At 37.3% G+C, this 26962-nt stretch overlaps 1 protein-coding gene across 4 annotated transcripts in view; it reads left to right on the top strand.

The window, feature by feature from the left end:
- ANKS1B (ankyrin repeat and sterile alpha motif domain containing 1B) overlaps nt 1–26962 on the top strand; it is a 1050054-nt gene that overhangs the window by 369674 nt on the left and 653418 nt on the right. For all 4 annotated transcript variants that reach the window (XM_036492291.2, XM_036492289.2, XM_004583128.3 and 1 more), the window contains exon 11: nt 19859–19995. In XM_036492291.2, coding sequence (XP_036348184.2) covers nt 19859–19995 — 137 coding nt within the window. The remainder of the gene's footprint in view (nt 1–19858; nt 19996–26962) is intronic.

The raw sequence follows: 26962 nt of genomic DNA, 5'->3' as shown, positions 1-26962 counted from the left end.
AACCTCAGAAGGTGAACCTCACGGAATTTTCCTGCATAAACACCAGAGCAGATAAAAGAGATCTCCAAATAACCATCTCATTTCTGGCTAGGTGAGGAAACAGCTTGTATTTTTTGTTCTTTTGTTGATTCTATTAACCCATAACATAGATTTTGCATGGAACCAGTTATTTTATCTTGCTATTACTAGTCTGTTATGATTCACACATCAATGTGTGTTCTAAAATTCAGGGCCAACTAACTAAGCTGATGAACTCTGAGAAGTTACTGATCCCTGTGATTATTCCTTTTGTTACCTAGTCTTTTATTGATCAAAATCAGAACTTTCAGATGCAGTGCTTTAATGCACCTGTTCAGAAGTCCTCAAAGTGAAGAGGGTAGGTTACTACCATACAGTTGTTCATCCATTCAATAAATGTTGATTGAGGCATTACTCAAGGATTGCACAAAATGCCTCAGAAGAAACAGAAAGGTACAAGTGCTAATATTTAGGAGCTTAGACTGTGTTAATATAGAAGATGCAATAAGTAAGGCCAACATGTAGTGCTCTTGGAGAACAGAAGAGGAGGGACCCAATTAAAGGCTTGCTAGAAGAGATACTGCCTGTTCTTAGCCTAAAGAATGGGAAAGTGAGGTGGGTGAATGTTGAGGGCCTAGAACTTTGGACAAAGGACAATGTGAGCGAAGATATGAGGCTGTAGATAAATAGCATATTGAGACAATGCTCATTTAACAGGCTTTGACACAGAATACTACTAATGTGGAATGCAAAAGGAATAAGAAATGATATATAGAAGCTTGAACATAGTTTGACAGAAGAAGTGGGCCACCTACAGACTTAGGACTGGGAAATGGCATGGCCACTCTGGAAACAAAGTCATGTGTAGGTTGGAAGCAAGAGGAATACCCAGCAGATCAGTGTACAATCTCAGAAAGAAATGCTGGTGGCCAGAACACAGACAATGCCACAAAAGAGGTGGAAGAGGGAGCAAAGCTGAGAGATATATTTTTTTAAGATTTATTTATTTTTATTGCAAAGTCAGAGAGACAGAGAGGAAAATCTTCCGTCCGATGATTGACTCCCCAAGTGACCACAATGGCTGGAGCTGAGCCGATTCTGAAGCCAGGAGTCAGGAACTTCCTCCAGGTCTCCTACACAGGTGCAGGGTCCCAAGGCTTTGGGCCATCCTCAACTGCTTTTCCAGGCCACAAGCAGGGAGCTGGATGGGAAGTGGAGCTGCCGGGATTAGAACTGGCACCCTTATGGGATGCCGGCATGTTCAAGGCGAGGACTTTAGCCGCTAGGCCACCACGCTGGGGCCAAAGCTGAGAGTTTTATGGGAGTAGAACTCATCCTCTCTCCCTTGAAATTTTGACATTTGGAAAGTAAAGTAGCCAAGGAATTAAAAATCTGCATCTCCAAAAATGCACGCAGTAGTTTTAGGTTATCTGTTTAATATTGTTTAGGCTTAGAGATAAAAGGAGATTATGGCATGGCCCTAGAACCACATTCAGAAGCTAGTGGGACGTGGTTGTGTGTGAGAGCAAAGAGGAAGAGGAAAAGGAAGAGAGGAAGGTACAGAAACACAGGTGAGGGATGAATAGGTCCTAACAGGGGTTATTAAAGGTTGAATTGTATCCCTACCCTGCAACCCAACCAAAAAAAGAAATTTACCCTGAGTACTTCCGAATGTGATAGTATTTGAAGAGAGTTTTTGTAGAGGTAATCTGGTTTTGAAATGTCATTAAATTGGAACTAATATGATATGATAGATGTATTTATAAAAAGGAAATTTCAGGACTGTTCCTGTGGCATAGAAGCTTGGATTGCTTCCTGTAATTCCGACAGCATGTTAGTACTAATTCCGGCTCCATCCACCCTACTTCTGATCAAGCTCCCTGCTAATGTGCTTGGGAAAGCAGCAAAATATGGCCCTAATATTCAGTTCCTGCCACCCGTGTGGGAGACCCAAAAGTCCCTGGCTCCTGGCTTTGGCCTGCCCCAGCTTAAGTCATTGTGGCCATTTAAAGAGTAAACCAGATGATGAAAGATCCCTTTCTCTGTTTCCCTCCTGACCTCTCTTAGTAACTCTGCCTTTCAAATAAATAAATCTTAAAGGAGAAAAAAAAAACAGAGGAAATTTGGACTAGAGATAGCCTCCCATTGAGGGTGGACGGAGTGAGGAAATACAGGAAAAACATGGCCACCTGGCAGCCAAGGAATAAGGCCTGGAACAGATCTCTCCCTTGGAGTTACTCCTGAAAGACTAACTAAACCAGTCTATTGTTTGAGAGCAACATAGCCTTTTCATGTTGAACTGTAACTGAATTTTAGTGTTAAAGGATCTTAGAATTAAAATGCAAGTGTTATCTTAGATTTTGTTAGCACTTTGTTAAAGCAGCACTAAGGGAACTAATGTGATGGCTCAAACAATGAGAACAAATCCAACTCATATAAATGAGGGACAAGGGCCTGATGCTGTAACCTAGTGGCTAAAGCCTGGCACCAGTTCGTGTCGCAGTGGCCCCGCTTCTATTCAAGCTCCCTGCTTGTGCTCTGGGAAAACAGTTGAGGACAGCCCAAAGCCTTGAAACCCTGCACCCATGTGGAAGACACAGAAGAAGCTTCTGGCTCCTGGCTTTGGATCGGCTCAGCACCAGCCATTGTGACCTCTTGGGACATGAATCAGAACATGGAAGATCTTCCTCTCTATCTCTCCTCCTCTCTGTGTATCTGACTTTCCAATTTAAAAGAGGGGAGGAGGGACAAATGAAATGCTTGAGCCTGTAAGTGAAGACCCAGTCCCTCTAGTCTTGCTTACATTACAGGCTAAGCAGCTGTTTCAATTGCAACTGGCAATAACATTCATGAATATGGAAGTATAGCATGCATTTTCTCAAAAGAAATCACATGGATTATTCATGTTAGTTCCCTTTCTTGGGTCCTTTTTGCACTTGCTAATTAAATGGACTATTACAAAATAGATGTCATCAACATAAGATAAATAGGTTGTTATATCTACTAATTTAATTTCAAATGCGTGAAACTTATTTCTGGATGATTCTCTTTCCAAAGGGGCATTTTACTAATACTTTGATGCCCCCAGATTTCATGGGGTAAAGAATGATATTGTTCTAGTATTGGGATCATAGAGTTCAATAATAACCCAGTACTTCTAAAATGTGCCAACACTTGTATTTTATAGTCCTTTACTTGTATTTTTACAGTATTTAAAATCATTTTTTTCTTACAGCATCAACCAAGGGATTTTATGTAATGATGGTGGTGATTTAGGTGTATAAGTAAATGCATAATTAAATGAATGAGTAAATGAATGAATGTTATTTTTAAAAGAAAATGGCTGTAACTGTAACAAAAGCCCTCAATGAAATCGATTCCATCAAAGATTATATCTTCTCATCTGCCTTTCATTTAATTTTCACCATCACAGGGGATTTTTTTCTATTCTATGGTAACCAGGCAACCTGTTATTTTGAATCACTCAGTACAGGCTCTGCACACTACGGATGCTCAACAAATCCATTTTAACTAATGAGTAATTTATAACAACACCAGTGAAGACTATTTCCAGTCACGCTGATAGAGAATAGATGATCTATGGTAAAAAGGGACTCATTCAATAGTTGCATGCCAGGAGACTGTGGATCTTGGTTACCTCTGGTTGACTTGCTAATGTACTTGCTGGACTGTCATCAACCTAATATGGAAATGTTGCTTGGTGAATAATTTTCCACAGCCCGATTAAACTTCCCCCAACATCTGATGTAAACAGGAATGCTAGGGTGATTCTGTAAGATACTTACATCTAAATATTTTTTGAAATGAATAAAGCTTCCTTAATTTTCATGCAAAAGGTTGAAATCAAGGGAACTGAAACTGGACCAGGACAAATATTTTCCTCTACTAAGCAAATAAGTAGTGTCAATAGGATTTCTGTGGGTATGCTTAACTGATGTAAGAGAACAAACTATTTTTAAGGCCCTTGGAAACATTGCTTTACATTCAAATATTAGTCTTGTTGATAACAGCCATTTTAATTAAACAGCGATTATTTATTTGGCACCTGTGCCACACTCAGTTTGTGTTTTAACTGTTTTCTAAGTCAGATATATATGTGGTAATTTGTTACCACAGTGCTGTTTTAGGGATGGGAAAAAGAGAAAATTAAGGTAGCGGAACCTACAAGGAAATCCTGATAAATTAAAGTTGCTTCCTAAATGCATGTGGTAGCAAAGCTGAGAGCTGGGATAGCCACTACCCAGCATAGAGAAAAGAGATTGTATTCTGTTTCACTAACCAAATGAAGAATTCAGAGTAACATTTCCACTGAGTGCCTATCATCTCACACCAATGTAAAGTCGATACATATTATTTGGACTATTGTAAATCAGAGACTGTCCATTAGTACAACTGTTTTTGTCTCTTATACATTTTAAGTTATTTTTTCTTGGTAACTGTTATCTTGATTAAAAAGTATGTCATCGTTTTTATATTATTGATCCATATCTTTTTTTAGTGCTATGTCCTGCACAGTTCAAAATTGAACCCACTCATCATTTCAGCCACAGCTTCTAGCAACATCACTGTATTCAGAAGATGCTAAGTTTATGTTAGTAGAAAAAGCTAGCCAATCTGTCTATCCTCACTTTAGACATGTTTAATTTAGCTAACTTTAATTTACAGGGTAGTCAGCATTATTCTCATTTTATTGATATGGGAATCAAATCATAGAAATGATCCAAAATGGTACAGAAAGAGACTCTGGAACTTAAATGTGGAAGGTATATCTATAGAGGTCATTTTGTTAACACATTCACAATTCAGGAATTGTCCAACTCATGAAGCATGAAACAGATTCTTTGAACTTGGCAGGATAAATCTTGTAACTTTTGTTTCAAAGAAAACAAAAGGAGTTGAAAAAAAATGTGTTTGCTGGTTTGGGATAAATCTACTTTGGGCTCATCTGTGACATGGTTCTAGATAATGTGCTAATCAATAAAAAATAAGTAGGTGAATTTAAGATAACACAAAAGTCAGAACAAGTGAATGATTAAGCAATAGTGATAAATTGAAAGGTTAGAATCAATAAAAATTATATTACTAGATATTTCACTATACATTTTCACAATGGATGAATGCTTATGTACTATCCAACACAAATTTGCTTTAACCTAATTATATGTAGGTAGAAATAAAAATGCAGAGAGATAATATATTAGTATTACTGTCTGTGATTGGAGAGATTATATGTGATTTTTGCATTCCTTTCCACGCTTTTTATATTGTCCAGATTTTCAACATTGATAATTTGAAAGTGATTTAAAAGTAATTTAAGAATCCAGAAAGCTAAAATAGTTTCTAGACATCTAATTTTTAATATTTAGAGTGATTTTACTCTTTGAATAGAGTCAGGATAGCTCTCTCAATAAAATGCTGAAACTTCTCAGTAACCCTTCATCTACTACATATTTAGGTTTCTAACCTGTAAATTTGCTCATATTTTAGAGCATTTTAATTTATATTATCTTATTTAGTACACTGGTTGAAACCTTGACAAGAATTATTTTCAGTGTTCCTGAATTATGGGACAATATCATTATAACTTGGGATTTTACAATAATTTTGGTATATTTTAATGATTAGGCTGTTACTTCAAGGAATCATTCTTACTGTTTTATTTAACAGTGTCTACAATTGTGTTAAATTGGGAACTGTATTATACTTAAAATATAACCTTATGGAAATCTTTCATAATGTTTATAATATCATCTTTAACACTTTCTCTTCCCTGATACTGTCTAGACATGTCAGATATTTTTACTGTAAGTTCACTAATGCATCTAATATTCTTTTCCATAGTTGTTCTATTATGTAACATTATAGGAGGACTGCCAACTACTCCTACACTCTAATTAAGTAACATTAACAAAATTAACTGACACACAGCAGCTACAGTCATACGTTACATTTAAAAAGTAGCAATTTTCCTCTACTTTTTTATTTCAATCTTATGTTCTATCCAGTATTTTTTTACATTGTATTTACAGATTCAGGAAACACATGATAGGCTATTTTTCCACTGACTTCTTGGGACCAGTTTGCTAAAAAGTAGACAAGACAGGGGTAAGTGCCATGACTCAGTAGGCTAACCCACCACTCTATGGTGATGGCATCCCATGTGGGCACTGGTATGTGTACCCAATCCTCCACTTCTGATCCAGCTCCCTGCTTGAGACCTGGAAGCGCAGCAGAGATTGGTCTAAGTCCTTGAGATCCAAACACCCATGTGGAAGATCTAGAAGAAACTCCTGGCTCCTGGCTTCAAATCAGTTCAACTCTGGCCATTGAGACCATCAGAGGAGTGAACCAGTGAATGAAGGACCCTCTCTCTCTTTATGTCCCTGCATCTGTAAATCTGCCTTTCAAGTAAAAATGAATGAATTTTTAAAAATAGTGGAGTTCTGACATGGTAAAGTCTGGGGTTTGGCCAAAGTCCCCACCTTGCACATGCCAGGATCCCATATGGGCACTGGTTCATATCCCAGCTGCTCCACTTGCCTTCTAACTCCATGTTTGTTGCCTGGGAAAGCAGTCAAGAATGGTCCAAAGCCTTGGGACCCTGAACCCACATGGGAGACACAGAAGAAGCTCCTGGCTTCAAATCGGCTCAGCTCTGGCCATTATGGCCACTGATGGAGTGAACCAGTGGACAGAACTTTCTCTCTATATTTCCTTCTCTCTGTAAATTTGATTTTCCAAAATAAATAAATAAATACATATAAATATTAAAAAATTAGTAGACAAAGCCAAAGATAGCTCATTTTAAATGTGTTAAACAACTGCTTGATTGTTTTAGAAAAGCACATATTAAAAGTATTACTCTAAGAATTATTTTAAGTATCTCCAGATCTACCATTTGATCATTTATCGTCACATATCATATTGCTGTGGAAGAAATTAAAACTTCATAGGCAAGCCTTTTGTTAAGAGACACTAAAAAATTCAGCAGCAATCCTGTGTTGAGAAATCTATGTAACTCTCAATGTATATATTGGTTTTTCTCCAGGGTTCCCCCTTACTGTTCAGAACCACCCATTTTCATAAGATCATTTATTTATAGGTTCTATAAGCATTTATTTAGGATTTGCTATCTGGTTTAAATAGATGTGTGGGACAAAGGAAAAAATCTTAAACACAAATCACTGGAGAAGTTTTATCTACAATACATTTCAAAATTAAAGCATATAGCATCCCTACGACTAGAAGTCAGTAGGGTTCAAATAGACCGTTATTACATCCAGAACAGTGCATTTTATTGCCAATCTTGGTTATGCTGCTCAGTAGGGAATCCTTTTCTTCTATTTATACACAGAATTCAGAGGAAAACTGCAGTTGCCATTTAATCACCTGGGCTTGTTAGGCTTTTAATTTCCATACAGCTATCCAATGTGTTACTGAGAGGCATCTCATGCTTTGTCTATCACCTGTGCACAGAGGAAATAAAAGAATGATGTTCAGAGCTGTGTGATACAAGAGAGCAGTGCAACAGCTGAGCCTTCTGTGCATTTTAGAAGTAATCTGACATTGTCATACACATCAATGACGATCTTGGATCATTTCAACTGAAGCATATTTTGATTGCGCTAACCATGTGTATAAAAGAGCAATTTGTCTAAATCATGAAACATAGTGGCACAGGATTCTTTCTGAATCAATGAACTCATTTTAAATAATGTTTTATTAATTGTTTCTCTTGGGAAATACTCTTAGGTTGGTATTATTTTAAAATTTTGTAATGCTGTTACTACCATAAAAATTACTAACATAATTTTTCTAGTAGTTGTGAGATAATAAGTTGATTTTTAAATTTAGTATATGGAAAGCAAAAATAATAAGAAATAGTATTTTCTTCCAACTTACTTGTCAGAATGACTGGTGTCATTCTGGTATATTTGTTTTGCTTTGTTAAAACTTTTGCCAGGCATACTTTTGTTAAAATTATGGACATTTGTGATGCATACATTTGTATTTGCTTTTGAATTAATTTTAAGATATTTCTTCACGTTAAATATATAACCTGAGCTATCAAAATGCAGGATTTCTCAAATTTTTGTTAAAACAATTCTGTCCCTGTTTCTTTCCACTCATTGCATGGCAACAGTAATGTGAGAAAAATCATAGATTCTAGGTGTACTATTAAGCAAAGATCTTCATGTTCACTGGGTTAGAATCACAGAACAAAACTCAGGACCTACAGGGCGATCCAGCTGGTGAGCTGGCCAGAGACGGGCAGAGCAGGAGGGAGATGGCTTCTCTCATGGAAATGGAGTCTTGAAAGGGCTTCGGTTGACTCAGGGTCAGGAGTCAGCGCTGACACTAACACCGAGCATCTGGCCTTATTAAATTTCCAGAGAATAAAAACAAAGAAAATAAAGTCTTTTTATTCTAAATTACCTAAACATTAATGCATACAAAGCAAAAGGCATTGTTAAATAAAACAGCGACAGTTACTGCGACTTAGGCCTTGTGGCCAATTACAATGATTAAAATGACTTTCCACGTTCACATCTATACTGCCTGTCCTCCAAAATCTTACGCATGAAAAATAATCCCTTAAAGGCTGAGGCTCTCTACCCGAATGTTTGAAATTGCTGATGCACTTCTGAGGGCAAGCCATGGATTCATTGTGAGAAGCCACTGATGTAAGAGTCTTAAAAATTGTTTTAAATCATTAAAAATTGTTTGAAAACATATGCTGCTTGTTAAAGATCCCCACTGTACATGCAACTATAGATATTGTCCCTTATGTTGACAAAATAAGGAAAAATAATAAGGTTTCTGGTCATCCCCTGCACAGATATTAGAACAATGTTTTTAATCGAAGACATTATACTGAAATGACTAATATATTTCCCATTTTTAGTAATATAAAGAGAATGTATTTTTGGCATTTCATAGGTACACTTCCAAGAAGATTTTTCCTTGTTGCCCTGTCTCCCCCAAACTTTTCTACTCCTTCCCCTCTCTTCATCAGAGTTAGAAGATAACTTTAACCTACTCTGTATTTTCAGACTTAATTAACCATAAATCATAACTTTGAACAAGTAAAACGTAGAAAGACTCCAGTTCCATTAGAACAAGCTCCCTTTAGAACAAGGACTAAAAGCAACAATCAAATCCCAAAATGACCATTTCATTCCTATATATTTTTTTTGTGCTCTACCTAAACTGCCAGGTATCACAGAAAACATTTGATATTTGTCATTTTTGACATTGGCCTGTTTTCAGTAAGTATGATAGTTTCCAGTTACCTACATTTTGTTGCAAAAGACAGGATTTCAATTTAACCAAGTTTGCTGCAAATGGTAGAATTTCAGTTTTTTAAAGCTGAGTAATATTGCATTGTGTGTATACATTTTCTTTATCCATTTAACTGAGGCTAGAGAACTTGTTTGATTCCAAATTTTAGCTACTGCTAACAGTGCTGCTATAAACGTGCTGGTAATATCTCTTCAATTCATTGTGTTCAGATCTTTTGGGTACATATCTAGTAGTGAGATCGCTGAGTCGTTTGGCACATCAGTTTCTAGTTTTTAAAGAAATAGTGTGAAGACACTGTTTTCCACAGTGACTGCACTAAGTTGTATCTCCACCCACAGTTTATGCAGTGTTTCTGCACGTGTTCACCAGCATTTGTTATTCTGTGTTTTGTATTTTCGTCATGCTGACTTTACTGACATGATAATCACACTGCAGTTTTGAGTTGCGTTTTCCTGATGGCTAGTGGTGTTAATTTTTTCATAGATTTGTTGACCATTTGTATTTTTTTGAGAACTCTCTATTGAAACCTCTTCCGTGTTTCTTTGTTCACTGTTTAAGTTGGTGATGTATTCACTGTATTAATCTTTGTCACATAAGTGATTTTCAGATTTTATTTCATTTTTGGATGTCTCTTCACTATATTGTGTCTGTTTTTTCTATGCAAAATTAGTTGAGCTTGATTTAGTCCCATTTTTTGTTGTCATTTTTGCTTTGCTTCCTGTGTCTGGCGGTCTTATATAGGTAGTCATTCCTTACAACAATGTTTTAAAGTGTTTCTCCTATATTCTCTCCCAGCAACTTCATATGCTCAGATCTTAAATTCAGGTTTTTGATTCTTGGTTTGATCTTTGTGTATGGAGAAGGATATACAGATCTAATTTTATTCTTCTACATCCAGTTTTTCAGCAACATTATTGAAGAAATTATCCTTATTCCACTGTGAAGTCTGAGTCAAAAGAGGATCGCTATATGTATGTGGATTTCTAGGTGCTCCATTTCCTTTCATTAATCAATGTGTTGAATTTTATGCCAGTATCATGGTTTTTCAAAGAGGTATTTATTTTTATTAGAAAGTCAGATTTACAGAGAGAGGAGAGAAAGATCTCCTGTCTGCTGGTTCACTCCCCAAGTGGCCACAGTGGCTGGAACTGAGCTGATCTAAAGCCAGGAACCAGGTGCTTCTTCGGGATCTTCCACACGGGTGCAGGGTCCCATGGCTTGGGTCCTTGACTGCTTTCCCAGGCCACAAGCAGGGAGCTGGACGGAAGTGGAACAGCTGGGATTAGAACTGGTGCCGTTATGGGATCCTAGTGCATGTGAGGCAAGAACTTTAGGCACTAGGCTATCATACTGGGCCCCCCATGTTGTATTGATTACAACAGGTTTCTAGAATGTTTTGAAGTCAGGTATTGTGATGCCTCCAGATTCATTTTTCTTATTCACAATTCCTTTGGCTATTCTGATTCTTTTGTGATTATGTATAAATTTTAGGATTGAGTTGTATAATCCTCTAATGAATGCCATCAATGTTTTGTTCTAGATTACAGAGAATCTTGGGTAGCATAGCCATTCTAATGATGTGTATTCTTCCAATCCTTTGGCAAAGAGTATCTTTGTTTTTCATATCAATAAAATGCAAGCCATGTCAGAAATATTTGGTCAAGTTCCATCAAGTGCACATGATTTTGCAGAGCAAGGAAACTGCTCCATAGAGTAAAGAGATACCAAAAATGGGGGGAGAAAATCTGCAAATCACCTATCCAACAAAGGATTAAAGGAAAAATAAAAAGGGGCTATTTTACTTCTTCCTTTCTATTTTGTGTTCCTTTGGTTTCTTTATTTTGCCTTAATGGCTCTGGATAAAACTTTCTGGACTATACAGAAGAGCAGTGGAGAAAGTAGGCAACCTCTTCTGTTTCCAGATCTTAAAAGAAAGGCTTCCAACCTTTCCCATTCAATATGATGCTGGTTGTGGGTTTGTCATATATTGCCTTAAATGTGTTCAGGGATGTTCTTTTTATACTCAAATTGCTTAAGTTTTTTCTCATAAAAGGATGTTATATATTATCAGATGTTTTCTCTGCATCTATTGATATAATCATAACACGCCTATTGACTTGTAAATTTTGGATCATCCCTGCACACCAAACATTCCAGACATCATTCTAATGATTTTTTTATTCAGTTATTTTGTTGACGATTTTTGCATCTGTGTTCATCAGGAATCTTGGTATACAGTTTTCTTCGTTGTGTCTTTTTCTGGTTGTGCTGGCCTCAGAGGAGTCAAGGAGGATTCCCTATCTTGCAATCATCTTAATAGTTTGATTAGAGTTAGATATTTTTTTTTCTTGAAAGTTTGGTAGAATTCTGCAGCATAAAGCCATCTAATCCTGAGCTTTTCCTTATTGGGAGCATCTTTATTACTGGATCAATCTTCATCTTGCTTATCAATATATTAAAGTTTTCTTTGTTATCATCAATTCATTTTACTGGTTTGTGTGTATCCAGAAATCTATCCATTTCTTCTAGGCTTTCTGATTGTTGGTATATCACTACTTGTCCTAATTCCTGATAATTCTTTTTGTTTCTGTTTTGTTCATAGATACATCCTCCTTTTTCATCTCTGATTTTATTGATTTCTTTCATTCTCATTTTTTTAAAAATGTATTAATTGGGCCGGTGGGAAGGGTATGATCATATCTTCCAGTGTAACCTCAACCTAACCTCCTGCATTGCAAGGTGGTCAATACCTGGAGTTAGTGCACAGTAGTTTCCACCCTTGTCCCCCAAACACCCATGTTGGCATAGTAACCATATAAAGCATCTCTATGGTCTTCAGCGTAGGCACAGAATCTTGCAACGGAGTCTGCCCCAGGAAATCAGTGATCTGTGAGCAGATACACTGATCCAGCTAGCCGCCTTGCCCTATCATGCAGTCACAGTACACAAGGCCGTCACAGTCATAGGGTGCACAGGGATCTACTTAGCCCTGTGAACCTGCCCTGGCCACAAAGAGAGTATTGGCTTTCCCAGATCCAGCTGCCTGTGGATTCTCTGCACTGCCAGTTTGAGTTCAGGGATCTGTAATTGAGTGGGAAGTATATGTACCCCTCAGTCCTAAGTGAGTTCCCAGCACCCTGACAGACTTACAGGCCAAATTCAAAATCATTGGGTACACAGATTTACCCTCTGATAAATTTCCATAGTTCATGTACTTACATGTGCACACGCGCTCACACACACACACAGTCTAAAACTGCCACATCCTTTATTAGTATTAAGATGGTGTTATCTTGTTGCTGATGGCAGGGTGCCCTTGTAGGGGCATCGAGAGAAATGTGCTCTTCCTTACCCCCTGCTCTCTCTCCAAGCAAGACCTAAAGTTAGTGTGATCATAGATTGTTCCTGATCACCACTGTGTGTTTGCACTGTCCATGCAGTGGCATGGTGTCTCTAGTAAAAAATTGATGGAATATGAAGCATAGCAGACATTAATAAATCGTTTAAATTTACACTTATTTTGGTTGGACATTACACTTCCTGCTGAATTCTCAATATTTAAGATTTTTTTCTCGACAGTGTTTTGAAAATATATGATAGTTATCAAATAAATTTTATTAAACCATGTTTTAAATGCATGCAGTGATCCATAATTATCTGATTATTCTGAACATGGGTCCGACAAAAATCAAATCCTATTATAATGTGTGATGGCAAGATGAAGACAAACCAGACACTCTGCATGTGCCCTGGAAGAACTCAGAGTCTTGGAATAAAGGAACACACCAGCAGATTGCAGTGAACATAATGGGTGTACAAGATTCTATGGGACTGGGTTGGAGAACACCTAACCGACACTTAGCATCTGTGTGCTTTAATCTTCGTATCATTGCTCTGCGCCCCGAGTCTGACATCAGTGAAGTTAGCTCTCCTTAAGGAAGATGATGACCAGAGACAGAGAAAGTATATACAGTCTGGAATACACTCAGGATTTCCCACCCAACATGTACTCTTCCAATTCCCTTTTATTTTTACATGTCTCCCTATTCAGGAGAATCCTGATTTTTGCCATGTAGGCATCTTCTTATACATGGCCAGAAATTTCAAGAGAGATTGTGTTGTCCCGTGTTTGGGTTTTTCAAAATATCTTTAGTTTGCTTGGGCTTCTTTAACAAAATACCATGAATAGAGTGGCTTGTAAAAAAACCCAGGAATTTATTTTTTTACATTTTGGTGGCTGGGAAGTTTAAGATCAATGGACTGGCAGATCTGAAATCATATGAGGGCATACCTCTTCAATCATGGCTGTTTTCTCACTATCACTTCATCTGATTTAAGGGGTCAGGCATCTCTCTACGATGTCTTTTATGAAAACAAGTAATCCTTTTCATAGCACTGAACTCTGGCTTTGTGACCTAATAACCTCCCAGAGGCTCTCCCCTCCTCTCCTCTCTTTTTGCTATTTTCTCCCCCCTCTCCTCTCTTTTCCCAGAAGAACAGGGAGAGAGGAGACATTAACATTCGAACCATAACACCTCATCTCCCAGGAGTTATTAGTCATTATCAATGATTGGGTTAAACATCAATATTTGATGAAAATCTTGTAATAAGACTTGATAACCCAATGAAACTGTTGGAAATGTGTAGACAATGGGATGCCGGACTGTCTGACACTGTCTGTAGCAGCAATGTCAGGGCACACTTAAATAAGAGACTGATGGAATTACAACTCCTTATGAAGGACTATACTATTGTAGCAACATGGGGAAAATCTGTTGCGGGGTGGGAGTTTGAAATGGAATCCCAAATAAAATAAAAAAAAAAGACTTGATAAAAACTGAGAAAGAGATGATGCTTTGCTTCATTTTTATATGATACCATGAGCTACTGCACCCACCTTAGTTGGCCCAGTCTAGGTGTGAAACATGACCTGAAGGAAGGTGGACCTGAGAAAACTATACAGAAAAGAATCCAGAGCCCAATATCTAAAGCCCAGAACCACTCTGACTTTAGACTGCCTCTTCTATGGAAAATAGGTGTCATCATTCCCTTAGGGGACTTTCTATATTGTAGCCCAATTATCTGATCAATTAATGAAGTTGCTGAAAATCCAGCTTTCTAACAAATATTAGAAGGTACAGTAGGAAAAAGGGGGAAAGACATAAAATGGGGATTTAAGCAAATTGATATTTTAGGGACCTATGTTTAAATTTGTATAAGAAAATGATATCTAAATGAAAATTAATACCCAAAATGTTTAAGAAGCTCAAACAACTCCACAGAAAAAGCCTATATGGTCCAGTTTAGATGTGGAGCAGATTTAAGGACAGAAGAGCTCAAAGGAAGACACACGGATGGTTAACAGATATGCAAAAAAAATGTTCAACATCACTAATCATCAGGGAAATGCAAATCAAAGCGACTATGAAGTAGCACCTCCCTCTAGTTAGATTGGCTATTTTCAAAAGCAAAAGGGATAACAAATGTTAATAATGATGTGGGGAAATAAAAGGAACCTTTACACTCTGTTGGTAAGGTGTAAATTAGTACAGCGGTAGAGGAAACAGCATGAAGTTTCCTGAGAATACCAAAAGAATAACCAGATGGTCCAGCATTCTCACTGCTTCATATATATCCAAGGAAAGTGATTTACTTGGTCCCACAGGGAAAATAATACCAACTTTGGCATCAAATGGGTTAAAATAGGTCTTGGTGGCCCTCAGACCTAATGGTCAGCAGGTTCCAGCAAAATCAGCACCACCAGCTACCCAGTTATTTAGGGTATCTGGAGTCTCCCTGATCCTGGGAACTGCTCAAACTGGAAGTGAGAGAAAAGTTGTACAGACTACGGTGCAGCCACAGCATGGGATCACAAGATGCAAAGTGGTGAACCAGGAGTTGGGGCTGTGCAGACCATGGTGGAGGTTAGACCTAAAACTCACTGGAGTGAGTGCCACAAATGACTGTAAACAAAGAACCAGATAGCAACTGTGATAAGTAAAATCGAAATGTAGACCTGTGGGTAACAGAGCTTAGCTACCTTCCCCAAGGAGAAGAACCTGATAACCAGAGGTACAATGACCAAGAGCAAAAGAAGAGACAGAGGCACAATGAATATTACTGAAGAGTGCCCTGCTGTTGCCAACTTCAGAGTTCATTGAGGAGGACATCGAGAAAATGGGGGATACAGAATTCAAAAAACTCATTACAAAGCTTCATATCAGCAACGAGAAATACTTACAGGAGTTCAAGAAATTTAATGAATATGTCACAGAAAATAGCAGCACTGAAACAAAATTAAGCCAAATTATTGGAAATGAAGGACACAATAGAGTAAATTAAAAATTCAGCAGAAAGTTTCAATAACAGAATGAAGGAGGCAGAAGAAAGAATCTCAGAATTGGAAGATGTTTCCTGTCACAATGGAGAAAACTGGAAACAGAGCTGGGTCAGGCTGAACAAAGTATTCAGGAATTAAGAGACACTATTAAAAGGCCAAAGAGTGTTGGGAGTTCTGGAAGGTGCAGAAAAAGAAACTGGTTTAAAAAATGTATTCAATGAAATAATAAAGGAAAACTTCTCTAATCTGGAGAAAGAATTGGGAAACAACATCTAGGAGAGGCACAGAACTCCCAACAGGGTTGACCAAATGAGATCTTCACCATGACACATGATAGTCAGGCTCTCTCCAATCACACATAAGGAAAAGATCCTTAAATGTGCACGTGAAAAAAGTCAACTGACATGTAAAGGAATGCTAATTAAACTCACAGATCTCTCACAGGAAACTCTATAGGTCAGAAGAGAATGGAGTAACATATTCCAGATTCTAAAAGAAAAAAATTGTTTGCATTTTAAGATTGAATGTGTTTCATTGGGTATCTGTGAGGGGAATTCAAAACCTGCATATATACATGGAAATAAAATTTTATATTGACTTGAGATTTTTTTGGTTTCTATGCGTAGTTTTTTCATAGTTCATATTTGCCATGGGGTTGGTTTGTTTTTTGTTTGTTCTCAAAGATTTATTTATTTTTATTTGAAAGGAAGGTTTACAGAAAAGAGAGAGAATTCTTACTTCTGCTGGTAAGCTTCCCAAATGGCCATAACACCTGAAGCCAGGAGTCAGGAGCTTCTTCCAGATCTTCCATGTGGGCACAAGGTCCCAAGGCATTAGGCCATCCTCAGCTGTGTTCCAAGGACATAAGCTTGGAGCTGGATGGGAAGTAGGGCAGCTGAAACATGAATCAGTGCCCATATGGGATGCCACAGTTGAAGGTGAAGGGTCAGCCACTGAGTCGTTGCACTGACCCTAATACCAGTATTTATTCAGAGAGTATCCTTGCCCCAATTTGTGCATCTTGATACCTTTGCTGAAAATCAACTGAGCAGAAATAGGTGGATTTATTTAAGAATCCTTGCTATGTTATATTGGTCTGTTTTAGGTCAATGATGTTCTGACTTGATGTAATTTTGTATTATATTTTGAAGTTAGTATGTTTCCAGGTTTTTTTATTATTTTGACTTTTCTGGGTACATCAAGAATTTCTTAGTCTACCTTCAATACATATCTAGAATTTAAACTTTTATGTCCAACTCAACCTTGTTCCAACAGGAGCCATATCCTCTAGCTGGCTCATGAGTCCTAACTAATCATTCTGTTTGCAGGTATTATGCCATATTTAACACGTAAATATGCCCAAAAGATGTTTAATGATTGATTTTTTTCTGTTTACCATTTCTTTTTATTGTCTCTGTATTCCATAGGAAGTTTCTGTGTTGGTGTGACTCTATGTGCAGGTGATGAATGTTCTAACCTTGACTGTTTTAATGGGTCCAACAATCTGCTTTCATGTCCCAAATCAGTTTTGCATGCTTATGACATACTATTCTGTAGAAAGGCAATGTGGCATCAATCTGAAACTTCAATACTTCTAGTTAATGAAAATTAGAATGAGTTTCCCTATAAAATGTGGATGGTAGTAGAAGAACCTATTTCATCGGATAATTTGAAGATTAAATGAGAATCCTTCCACAAAAGGATTTAATATGTCACCTGTACACAGTCAAGGCTCAACAGAAGTTGGCTACATGGGGCTGACACAGCAGAGCAAATAAAAACTGCAGCCTGCAACCCTAACTTTCATGTCCTGTCTGCTCCCTTCTAATGTCCCTGGGAAGCCATGGAAGTTGGCCAATCCTTGGACCCTGGCACCCACAAGCATCTCTCTCTCTGACAAATGAATAAAAATAAATACTAAAAAACAATGAAGTTGGATGCCATCTTTTTCATTGTCCTCACCATCATTATCATTATCATCATCATAATTACTTGTTACTTATTTCTCAATATTTGGTATTTTTTTTATTGCTGATGGAATCAACTTTAAGCTATATTCTAATAAAGCTCCCTTTCACTCTTCCAAAACTGCCTCTTTTTTCTTCCTGACACAAGATAACAGCTTCAGCTATGTTCTTCCCATTCTCATGCCCTTATGTCTTATATTTTGTTAGACTTTTCTTGCTTGAAATCTGTAGACTTTTACAACTAACTTCCTCCTTCCAGTCTGATTCTTCTCGCAGCAGCGTTTTTATCTTTGTTCTGTCATTATTTCTCAAGTTATGGTAGATGATAATTTATTGATATGTCCACTGCCACACTTGATTGTATGTTTCTGAAGGACAGGGATTCTTTTTTTTCTTTAAAGCAAAACTTTAAGTAGATTTTGTGTTCAAAGCAATTTCAAGTTCCCAGCAATATTGAGCTAACATCCGGGGAACCCATATTTGCCCATTTGTTTCTCTAGTCCTCTTCTCCCTTGAGAGATGTTCTTCAACTTACATTCAGGAGATGAGATAATATTGGATGCATGTGACTGCCTCCAAGAAATGTGTAATCAGATGGGTCGATGCATGAATGAAATGAAGAAGGGACAGATTGAAGAGATTCAGAAAATTTTGTCATTGTCTTGCTGGTTCCTTTTCTGGTTTCAATACATGCTCAGACTTTTCTTTCCTACTCAGAAGAACACTCCACCTATTCTGAAATACCAGTTCAAATTCCACTTTATTTATTAAGCATCAGAGTGTTTTCTGGAAAGTTTTAAAACTTTTTTTTTAACTAGCCATCTAATTCAGTGTATCACAATTGAAAATTTTTTTTTTTTGCTTCACAAATAAATGTCTAGGTTCTCCAGTGAGACTGAATTATATTTTTATGTGGTGGGTAGAATTCATCCTCTTGATTTTTATGAACAATGAGCACCTTTATAAGTTGTTGCTTTTCACTTTGCTTTCTAAACAGTGGTCACACAACAGAAAAGCCTGCTGGTCTATAAAGAATTAATTCTCTTTTGCATCAATTCAGCTGACACCCCAGGGTAGAAAATTATTGGGAACTAATTAAAAATATAATAGAGAAATAAACTATTTGCAGATTTGAATTTTCAGCATTTCCAATAAAAAGTTATAGAATGTTACAAATTGTCATTGAAATAGTGTGACTTTTTATGTGATGGTGGAAGTTATAAATAGAATATTTTCTACCTTTCCTAAGTATTTTAAACTGTATCTTTGACTTTTAAGTATAAATTTAAAAAAAATATTGCACATAGGGGAGATTAATTTTGATTTTGGTATTTTATTGATTTTATTTTGACCGAATAGGATGATATGCTGAGCTAGGAGGTGGAAATGTGGCTTATTATTGTTTTTGTTTCAATTTTTTTTCAACATTGTAAGACTATTTTGCACGAAAGCCAGCCTTCTATCCAAGTTCATTCATTCGGGTACTTTTCCATGATTGAGGGATTACTGAGGATAGTGATTTGAAGGGGTTTGAGTTTAGATATGAGTCAGCGACTTTTAACACTACTATGTAAAGAGCTTTACTATAATCATGTGTCTTTCATATAGTGGTTCAATCTAAAGAGGTGTCATTATGAATTGAATAACAATACTCCTCTTCTTGGAACAGTACCACAATTAGTGCTCTTGGCCATTTAAAAAAATAATAATAATAAATAAAGAGCAGATCCAGTGCTAGGCAGCAGCAAGTCACACCTGCGCCACTCCTGACCTAGCTCCCTGCTAATGCACCTGGGAAAACAGCAGAAAATGACGCAAATGTTTCAGCCCCTGCATCCACATGGGCATCCGCATGGGAGACCAGGGGAAGCTCCTGGTTCCTAGCTTCGGGCCAATCCACTTCCAACCATTGTAGCCTTTTGGGGAGTGAACGAGCAGGTGGAAACTGTTTCATTCACACACCCTCACTTCTCTCCCTCTTTCTGTCTTTTCCTCTCATTCTCTCTACAACCCTTCCTTTCAAATAAATAAACCGTTTTTTCAAAAGTAAACAAAGTATTCAAAAAACATTATCTAAAATTTGCCAAGCATATTCCTCATTATGATCTTGTCGTTGGTACTAGTTTTGTCACTAAAGTAATTTCAGATCCTAATAGGTAAACCAAGTGATCAGTAATTAGGTTCATGGCAGTTCTATTTTTATTCACAGATAATGCCTCTGAGGTAGCAATTACTGCTCCAGGAACTAGTAACCATAGAAACAGCTCAACAGGCCCTACTCCTGACTGCTCACCTCCATCCCCCGACACTGCCCTCAAAAACATTGTGAAAGTTATTCGACCCCAGGTAAGTACCCAGAATGAATCATCTGCACTGTAATGTATCTTGGCTTTGGATCGGTGAGCATGCACCGCTTACATTACACTGTCTGGATACATTTTTGGTGTGTCGATGGAGTTTTCAATTATAAGGACTCAGAAAAGGAAGTTTGCTTCCTTTGATATTGGCTAAAGGTACTGAACTCTGCTTTAGCTTTTGGAATAGTAATCATACTTATTATGTGAAGAACTAGAGAAGCACAGAAAAAGGACTATTTCAAATCATTTTTATCTCTCATCATTTTAGTAACTAACTTCCGAGTATTGAGCTCTTCTATGGTCCTGGTATTCCCTGCTTTTTGGTTTCTATTCTGGATGGGGAACTCACTTCTTTTCTTTTCTTTTTTTTCTTTTTTTTTTTTTTTGACAATCTTTACATAGTTAATTAGGGCACAAAGGTTCAAGGGCTATAGGAAAGTGGGTAGACTATTATTTCCACATTTTTCCCTATATCTGGGGTAAAGGGGAACTCACGTCTATATTGTCCAAATCTAAGGGCTTTTTTTTTTCTTTTGATGAGGTTTACATAAGTTGATCAGGATGGGGAGCATCAAGAGTTAGGGGAAAATGGGTGAGGCCATTGTTTCCAAATTTTCTTGCTCTTGCTCTTGTATCCTGGGGTAAGGGGAGACAACAGGAGAAATCACACCCAGACTCCCAACTGCCCCAGAATCCAGTGATGGGAAATGGCCACCTGACATCAACCCAGGTGGAACCTCTTCTGAGGGTTTTGTTGAAGTGATTTCGGTGGTTCTGAAATGCTGTCGATCTCACTGATCCAAGATTTTTCATCAGGTTTTCCATGCGTGACGGTTTCTACTGTTGTCTGCATCTGAGCTTGCATCTCTCATTGCTACTAATTTTCCTCTGGGTTCACATCCCTTTAGCTAGTCTTCACCCTGTATTTTTTTTTTTCATTTTCCATTTCTGTCACTTGCCTGCATTAATTTTTTTTCTTCCCCCTTCTCTTTCACTCGGATTTCCCAGTAGGCGGTTTGGAGGCAAGCTTTAGAAATATCATTGGGACAAGCTGTTCTGTGATATTTCATTGAAAATAGCGCATATAAAGCTGTTTGCATTATATTTTTGCCAACAGATGGACCCAGAACATGGAATTAGTGGTGTTCTCAACCTGGCTCATGCTGAATGGGTCTCATAAAATTCAAGAGAGAGGGACTTGGGAATCCAATCACTGCCATTCACCATCCTCTTAAATAGATAGTATGAATAAATCCTTTCAGCCAGTTCATGGGACGCATGTGTATTGGTCTAAATGAGCAATGATTTGTTTACTATCTTCTTTAAAATAATAGAAGGTCCAATTAACAAAATGCCATTTAAATTTCAAATATCCACTATGGCTTCTAGAATGCTTTCATATAATTTGTCTCGTTTGCCTTTACCAATTATGAGAGAATTAGTATTCTGACGTTATGAATAATGGTATTGCCCTTTGCAGGGGCTAAATTATCCTAATGATTTGGAGTTCCTCTTCTTTGCTTTGTAATTGTCACCTACAGTTCTTTTCAGTGTTTAGAAACATGCTCTTGATCTTGTGCAGTGTAATACCTTTTGACGACATTATAGAGAGTGTTTCAATATGTACAGGTTAAAAGGGGCAATGTTTGCAAGAATTCTCTTTCCTCATACAGTGAAGTTTGACTTCAGTCTTGGGATTTAGGATAATAGACAGCCAACTCCAGACTCAGATGCTGTTTGTTAGCATTTGTTGTCTTTGATTCTCTCATTATGTGAGGGTGTTTCTGGTATTATTGTGTATCTGGGTCATTTCCAGCATCTTTAGAGCTACCTAGATAAGGTACTGTCTTACATATGCTAATGAAACTAATTACTAAATGCTTTTACTTCTGTATCAATGCAAATGTGTTAATGTACCTTTCCTTTGCTGTTTAGTAATGAGAAGGGTCGCATTCTATTGATCTATATTTGTCCAATCAATTTCTAACAGGCACTGTATTCTTTTCTGTATATTTTATTTGTGTTTAACTTACTTGGGTAAACTTTGAAGGAATGTTGAAGTGCACAATTCATCTTGAACCTATTCCTGGGTTCCACCAGTTCTTCAATATTTGTGATAGGTATTATAATAATGAGTTAAAAGGACAAAATATCAGCTGGTGCAGTGCAAGCACTGACATCCCAAGTGAGTGCAGGTTCTAGTCCCGGCTGCTCTACTCCTAATTTCAGCTCTAGGTTTATGGCACCCACGCGAGAGACCTAGAAAAAGCTGCGGGCTTCAGATCAGCTCAGCTCTGGCTGTTGTGGCCTTTTGAGAAGTGAACCAGAAGATAGAAAATCTCTGTGTCTCTACTGCTCTTTGTAGAACTGCCTTTTAAATAAAAATAAATAATATTTTTTCTTCTAAAAATTAAGAGATAAAATAAACTACAGAAGTAACTCAAAATCATGATGTTTAAATTAAAACAACACAGCCTGTTAAATATATATGTAATAGGACAATAATAACTAATAACCATTATTAGTGAAGGAATGTAACTTCAACCAGATACTTTCTTCTGCCCCAGAAGTTTTTATGCATTAGTTATTTATCCTTCTGACTCCTTACCCCCTGGGGGTCCACAGTTACTACAGAGGAAGGAATAGAAACTCCACAGGGGAGAAATTAGGAGTTTGGGGATAGTTTTGAAAACAGATTTTGGTGATTAGCAAGTATAAACAGAAGATGGAGAGATGAGTAAATGAGGAATCTCTGATGTGTTCTGACAAAAAAGCAAGTATGTCAGGGATGGAAACTGTTGATAGCTACTGTTCCAAAGAGAGTATAATTACTGCTCAGCTTATAAAAAGTCTACATTTTAATCACAAATTTAATCCTCTGAGTACTTGATAATTCTGGTTTTCTATCTGGAAATACAAGAAATATAAAATTAAATTGACTTGTGAGTATTTACGCACTTTTAATCATTTAATAATTTGAAATGATAATTGCATATTTGAACCTGGTAAGGGTCCTCGAAAATTGAAGTACAACTTAGCGCTAATTCATGAATTTATATTCCTTTGCTTGGGCATTAGCTGATTTGAGCAGTATTTTGTTGTGGAAGAAATGATATCGAATAAAAGAGATAAGAGAACTTTCATCTTAGACACAGAGTAGATATCTTGCTTAGACAATGTTGTGTCAAGTTAGGGGACTTTTACTTCAGGCATGCTATTGTCACTGTCTCTGCCTGAAAAAAAGTGTCCATTTAACCAAGGAGTCCTTAGTTTCAATATGAAATGAGACTGACTGCACATTGCATATGTTTCTGATTAGTGTGTTAGTAACTTGTAAGCTGCAGACTTCCCAATGCTTTTTTTTTTTTTTGAATTTCATTTTATGACACAGTTTCATAGGCTCTGGGATTCCCCCAACCCCTCCCCATGCCCTCCCCCCATGTTGGATTCCTCCACATTGTTGCAGTATTACAGTTCATATTCAGTCATGTTTCCCAATGCTTTTTTAAAAAAACTTGATTTTATCTACCACATTTGTGAACTTAGTAATTCACAGCTGTTAGTTCTGCATCTTTTAATTGATCTTTTCCCCTCTGCTTCATTGCATTCTTTCATGTGTTAAAATCCCTCCGACTGTGAATCCTTATATTTTTAATTTATGGTAACTGAAATAAATTATACCGATTTCTCTGTTTCAACATATTAAACGACAAGGCTGAGTTTCTATCTTTAGATAAAACACAAAAGTGGGCTCATGTACTTGCTTTGGGCTTTGTGGGTGCCGGTTCTAATCCTGGAAACCCAGCTTCCCATTCAGCTCTCTGCTTGTGGCCTGGGAAAGCAGGCAAAAATGACCCAAAGCCTTTGGATCCTGCACCCGTGTGGGAGACCTGGAAAAAGTTTCTGGCTCCCGGCTTCGGATCAGCACAGCACCAGCCGTTGTGGTCACTTGGGGAGTGAATCATCGGACGGAAGATCTTCCTCTCTGTCTCTCCTTTCTGTATATCTGACTTTCCAATAAAAAAAAAATCTTTTAAAAAATAGGGGACCTGCATTATAGTTTACTAGATTAAGCTTGCACCTGACTCATCAGCATCCCACATATGGGTATTGGTCCCTGTCCTGACTGCTCCACTGCTGAACCAGCTCCACTGCTAATGGCTTGGAAAAAGCAAAGGAAAAAGGCACACTCCTGCAGGATAGCTCAGTGGCTAACTTTTTACCTCGCACATGCCAGGATTCCATAGGGGTGCCAGTTTGTATCCTGGCTGCTCCACTTCCCATCCAGCTCCCTGCTGGTGGCCTGGGAAAGCAGCAGAGGATGGCTCAAAGCCTTGGGACCCTGCATCCGCGTGGGAGACCTGGAAGAAGCCAGTCCAGCCATTATGAAAAATTATATGCAGGTACCTCGAAAGACTGAAAATTGAAATTCATTGTGACCCAGAAACTTTGTCACCAATAGCAGTTTTGAGGTTTCAGTTTCCTCTACCTTGTCACCTTCACTTATTTTTAAATTTGGCCGTCCTTATGAGTGTGAAATAATTGCCCATTATACCTTTCATGTGCTGCTTTTATTCTGGTGTCTAAAGATAACTAATCGCTTTTATCCTGTGGTTATAGCCCATTCTTACATCCTCATTTGAGGAATATCTCTCCACTTTTTCCCCCAAAGATTGTTCTACTTTCTAATTATCAGTTTTTAGTAATTCTTTGTGAATTGGCCAGTAATTCCAAGAATATGGGTCCTTTTTCAGGTATAAATACTATAAATGTCTTTCCGCAGTCTGTATTTTAATAACTATAATATATATATATACACACATATATATATGTGTATATATATATATACATATATATGTGTGTATATATATATGTGTGTGTGTATATATATAAATATATAAATATATATATATATATATATATATATATATATATTTTGCTTTTATGGTTGCTGTTCTGGTGTCCTGATCATGCTATGGCTATACACTCCCATATTTGTTTTCTAGAAACTTTCTGGTTCTTAATTTTATGGTTAATGCTATAATCCATTTCAATATAACTAGCATATAGTATGAGGCAGAAGTCAGCTTGGGATAAGTTCTAAATTCAAATTTCCAAGTACAGCTTCTAATAAATGAGTATTGCTTTTCACATTGTCATAAACATTAAAAGATCATAAGTAGAACCATCATTAAGTCAGTTTGTATTTTGAATCTGATATTCCAGGATATGCTGTAGTGATGGTCTGTGAAATTTATGAAAGCATATGCAAATTTTGTTTCTGATGCTTTTCTAATAGGAATTAAATTCTAATCATGTGTTTTTCATACCTTCTGTGTATGCTTCCTAACCCTGAATTTTTCAGCCTAATGAGGATGATATTTGCCTTGCCTAATTTTCAGGGATTCAGGAGATTCAAACTGGATAAAATGAGCCATGGTGCTGTATAAATCATAAATCCCTATAGTGAATCAACTTGTAAATGGTGATTAAATCATATTTTCCCAGACTTTATTTAAGTCCTTTGGGATACAATGCTCTCAACTTATATACCTCAGTCATACAGTTTTAGTGATAGCAACTTCAGCTTTTAGGAAATGTATTTGGGAGCCTTTTATATTCCCTTAATCACTTGGACCTAAGATTATGTTGGGTCAATATTGTTTCTTTTTCTAACACTAGCATTGCTCAGAGGTATTTGGATCAGCCACAAGAAGCATAAACTCGTGTAATTTGAAATATAAAGGGAGCCAATGAAGATACACTCTTAGAGTTCGACTGACTTAATTAGGAAAGGCAAATTCCAAACCCCAGAAAGAATCTACTGTAAACTGCATTTCTACAAACCAATAATTAAAATCACCATCAGTGCCATATTAATCTATTGATAGAACCACAGCAAAACATCTGATACTGAGTAATTAATAACGAATAGAAATTCATTTTCTCACCATTCGGGAGGCTATGAAGTTCTGGCAAGTCTTATTGCCTAGTGAGGGCTGCAGCCTCCACGCTGATATGTTGATGCTGTATCCTTAAGCTTTAGAAGACAGAAGAGGAAAAGACTAGCTCCCTGGCACCTGACCCTATGCAACAGAAGTCCTCCCTTGTCATCTAATCATTGTCTCATGGACGACCCCACCTCTTAATACTGTTATCTCAGTAATTATGTGTCTTTCTTTTTAAAAATATCTAATTGTCTATTTGAAAGACTTGCAGAGAAGAGGGGGGGATCTTCCACTGCTGGTTCACTCCCCAAATGACTGTCTGGTTCACTCCCCGAATGACTGTCTCTGCAATAGCAAGGGCTGGGCCAGGCCAAAGTCAGGAAGTCCATGTGGGTGCAGGAGCCCAAGGATCAGGTAATCTTCTGTTACTTCCTGGTGTGTCAGCAGAGAGCTGGATCAGGGGTAGAGCAGCCAGTACTCAAAACAGCACCCATATGGGATGCTGGTACTGCAAGAAGTATTTTAAACCATTATGCAACAACACAAGCCCCTGACAAGTTGCAACATAAAATTTGGAAGGAATGAGAACATTGAAATCACAGCAAATCCATATAGTGATAGTATCAATCAGCTGCTAGTAGAATATTACCCTCATTTCACTTTAATTGAGATCTAGGCTAGATTTGCCTAACAGGTCTATTGGTGAATATTGGTTACCAATACTTTACATGTCAAACAATTTTTTTTCATCTCTTTTGCTAATTAGGAAGTAATCTTTGATAGCAAATCAACTATTAATATTATGTTTTTCTTTAGTGTTATTCAGAATTTTTTCCATATTTAAACAAACTTGAATGGTTGCCATTCTTCAGCATATCTTTTCCCCTAGGGCAACAATATGACTGAAAAGGCAGTTGTGAAAAAAGGCTTCAGGAAAAATTTTCCTTGAAAAATAAAATGTAGGAATGGGGCAAACGGAGACTTTATGATGGACCATATCAATCAGTG

Source organism: Ochotona princeps, chromosome 15 (genome assembly GCF_030435755.1).
Source record: "Ochotona princeps isolate mOchPri1 chromosome 15, mOchPri1.hap1, whole genome shotgun sequence".
Lineage (NCBI taxonomy): Eukaryota > Metazoa > Chordata > Mammalia > Lagomorpha > Ochotonidae > Ochotona > Ochotona princeps.
This window is presented reverse-complemented; position numbering and strand designations above follow the sequence as displayed.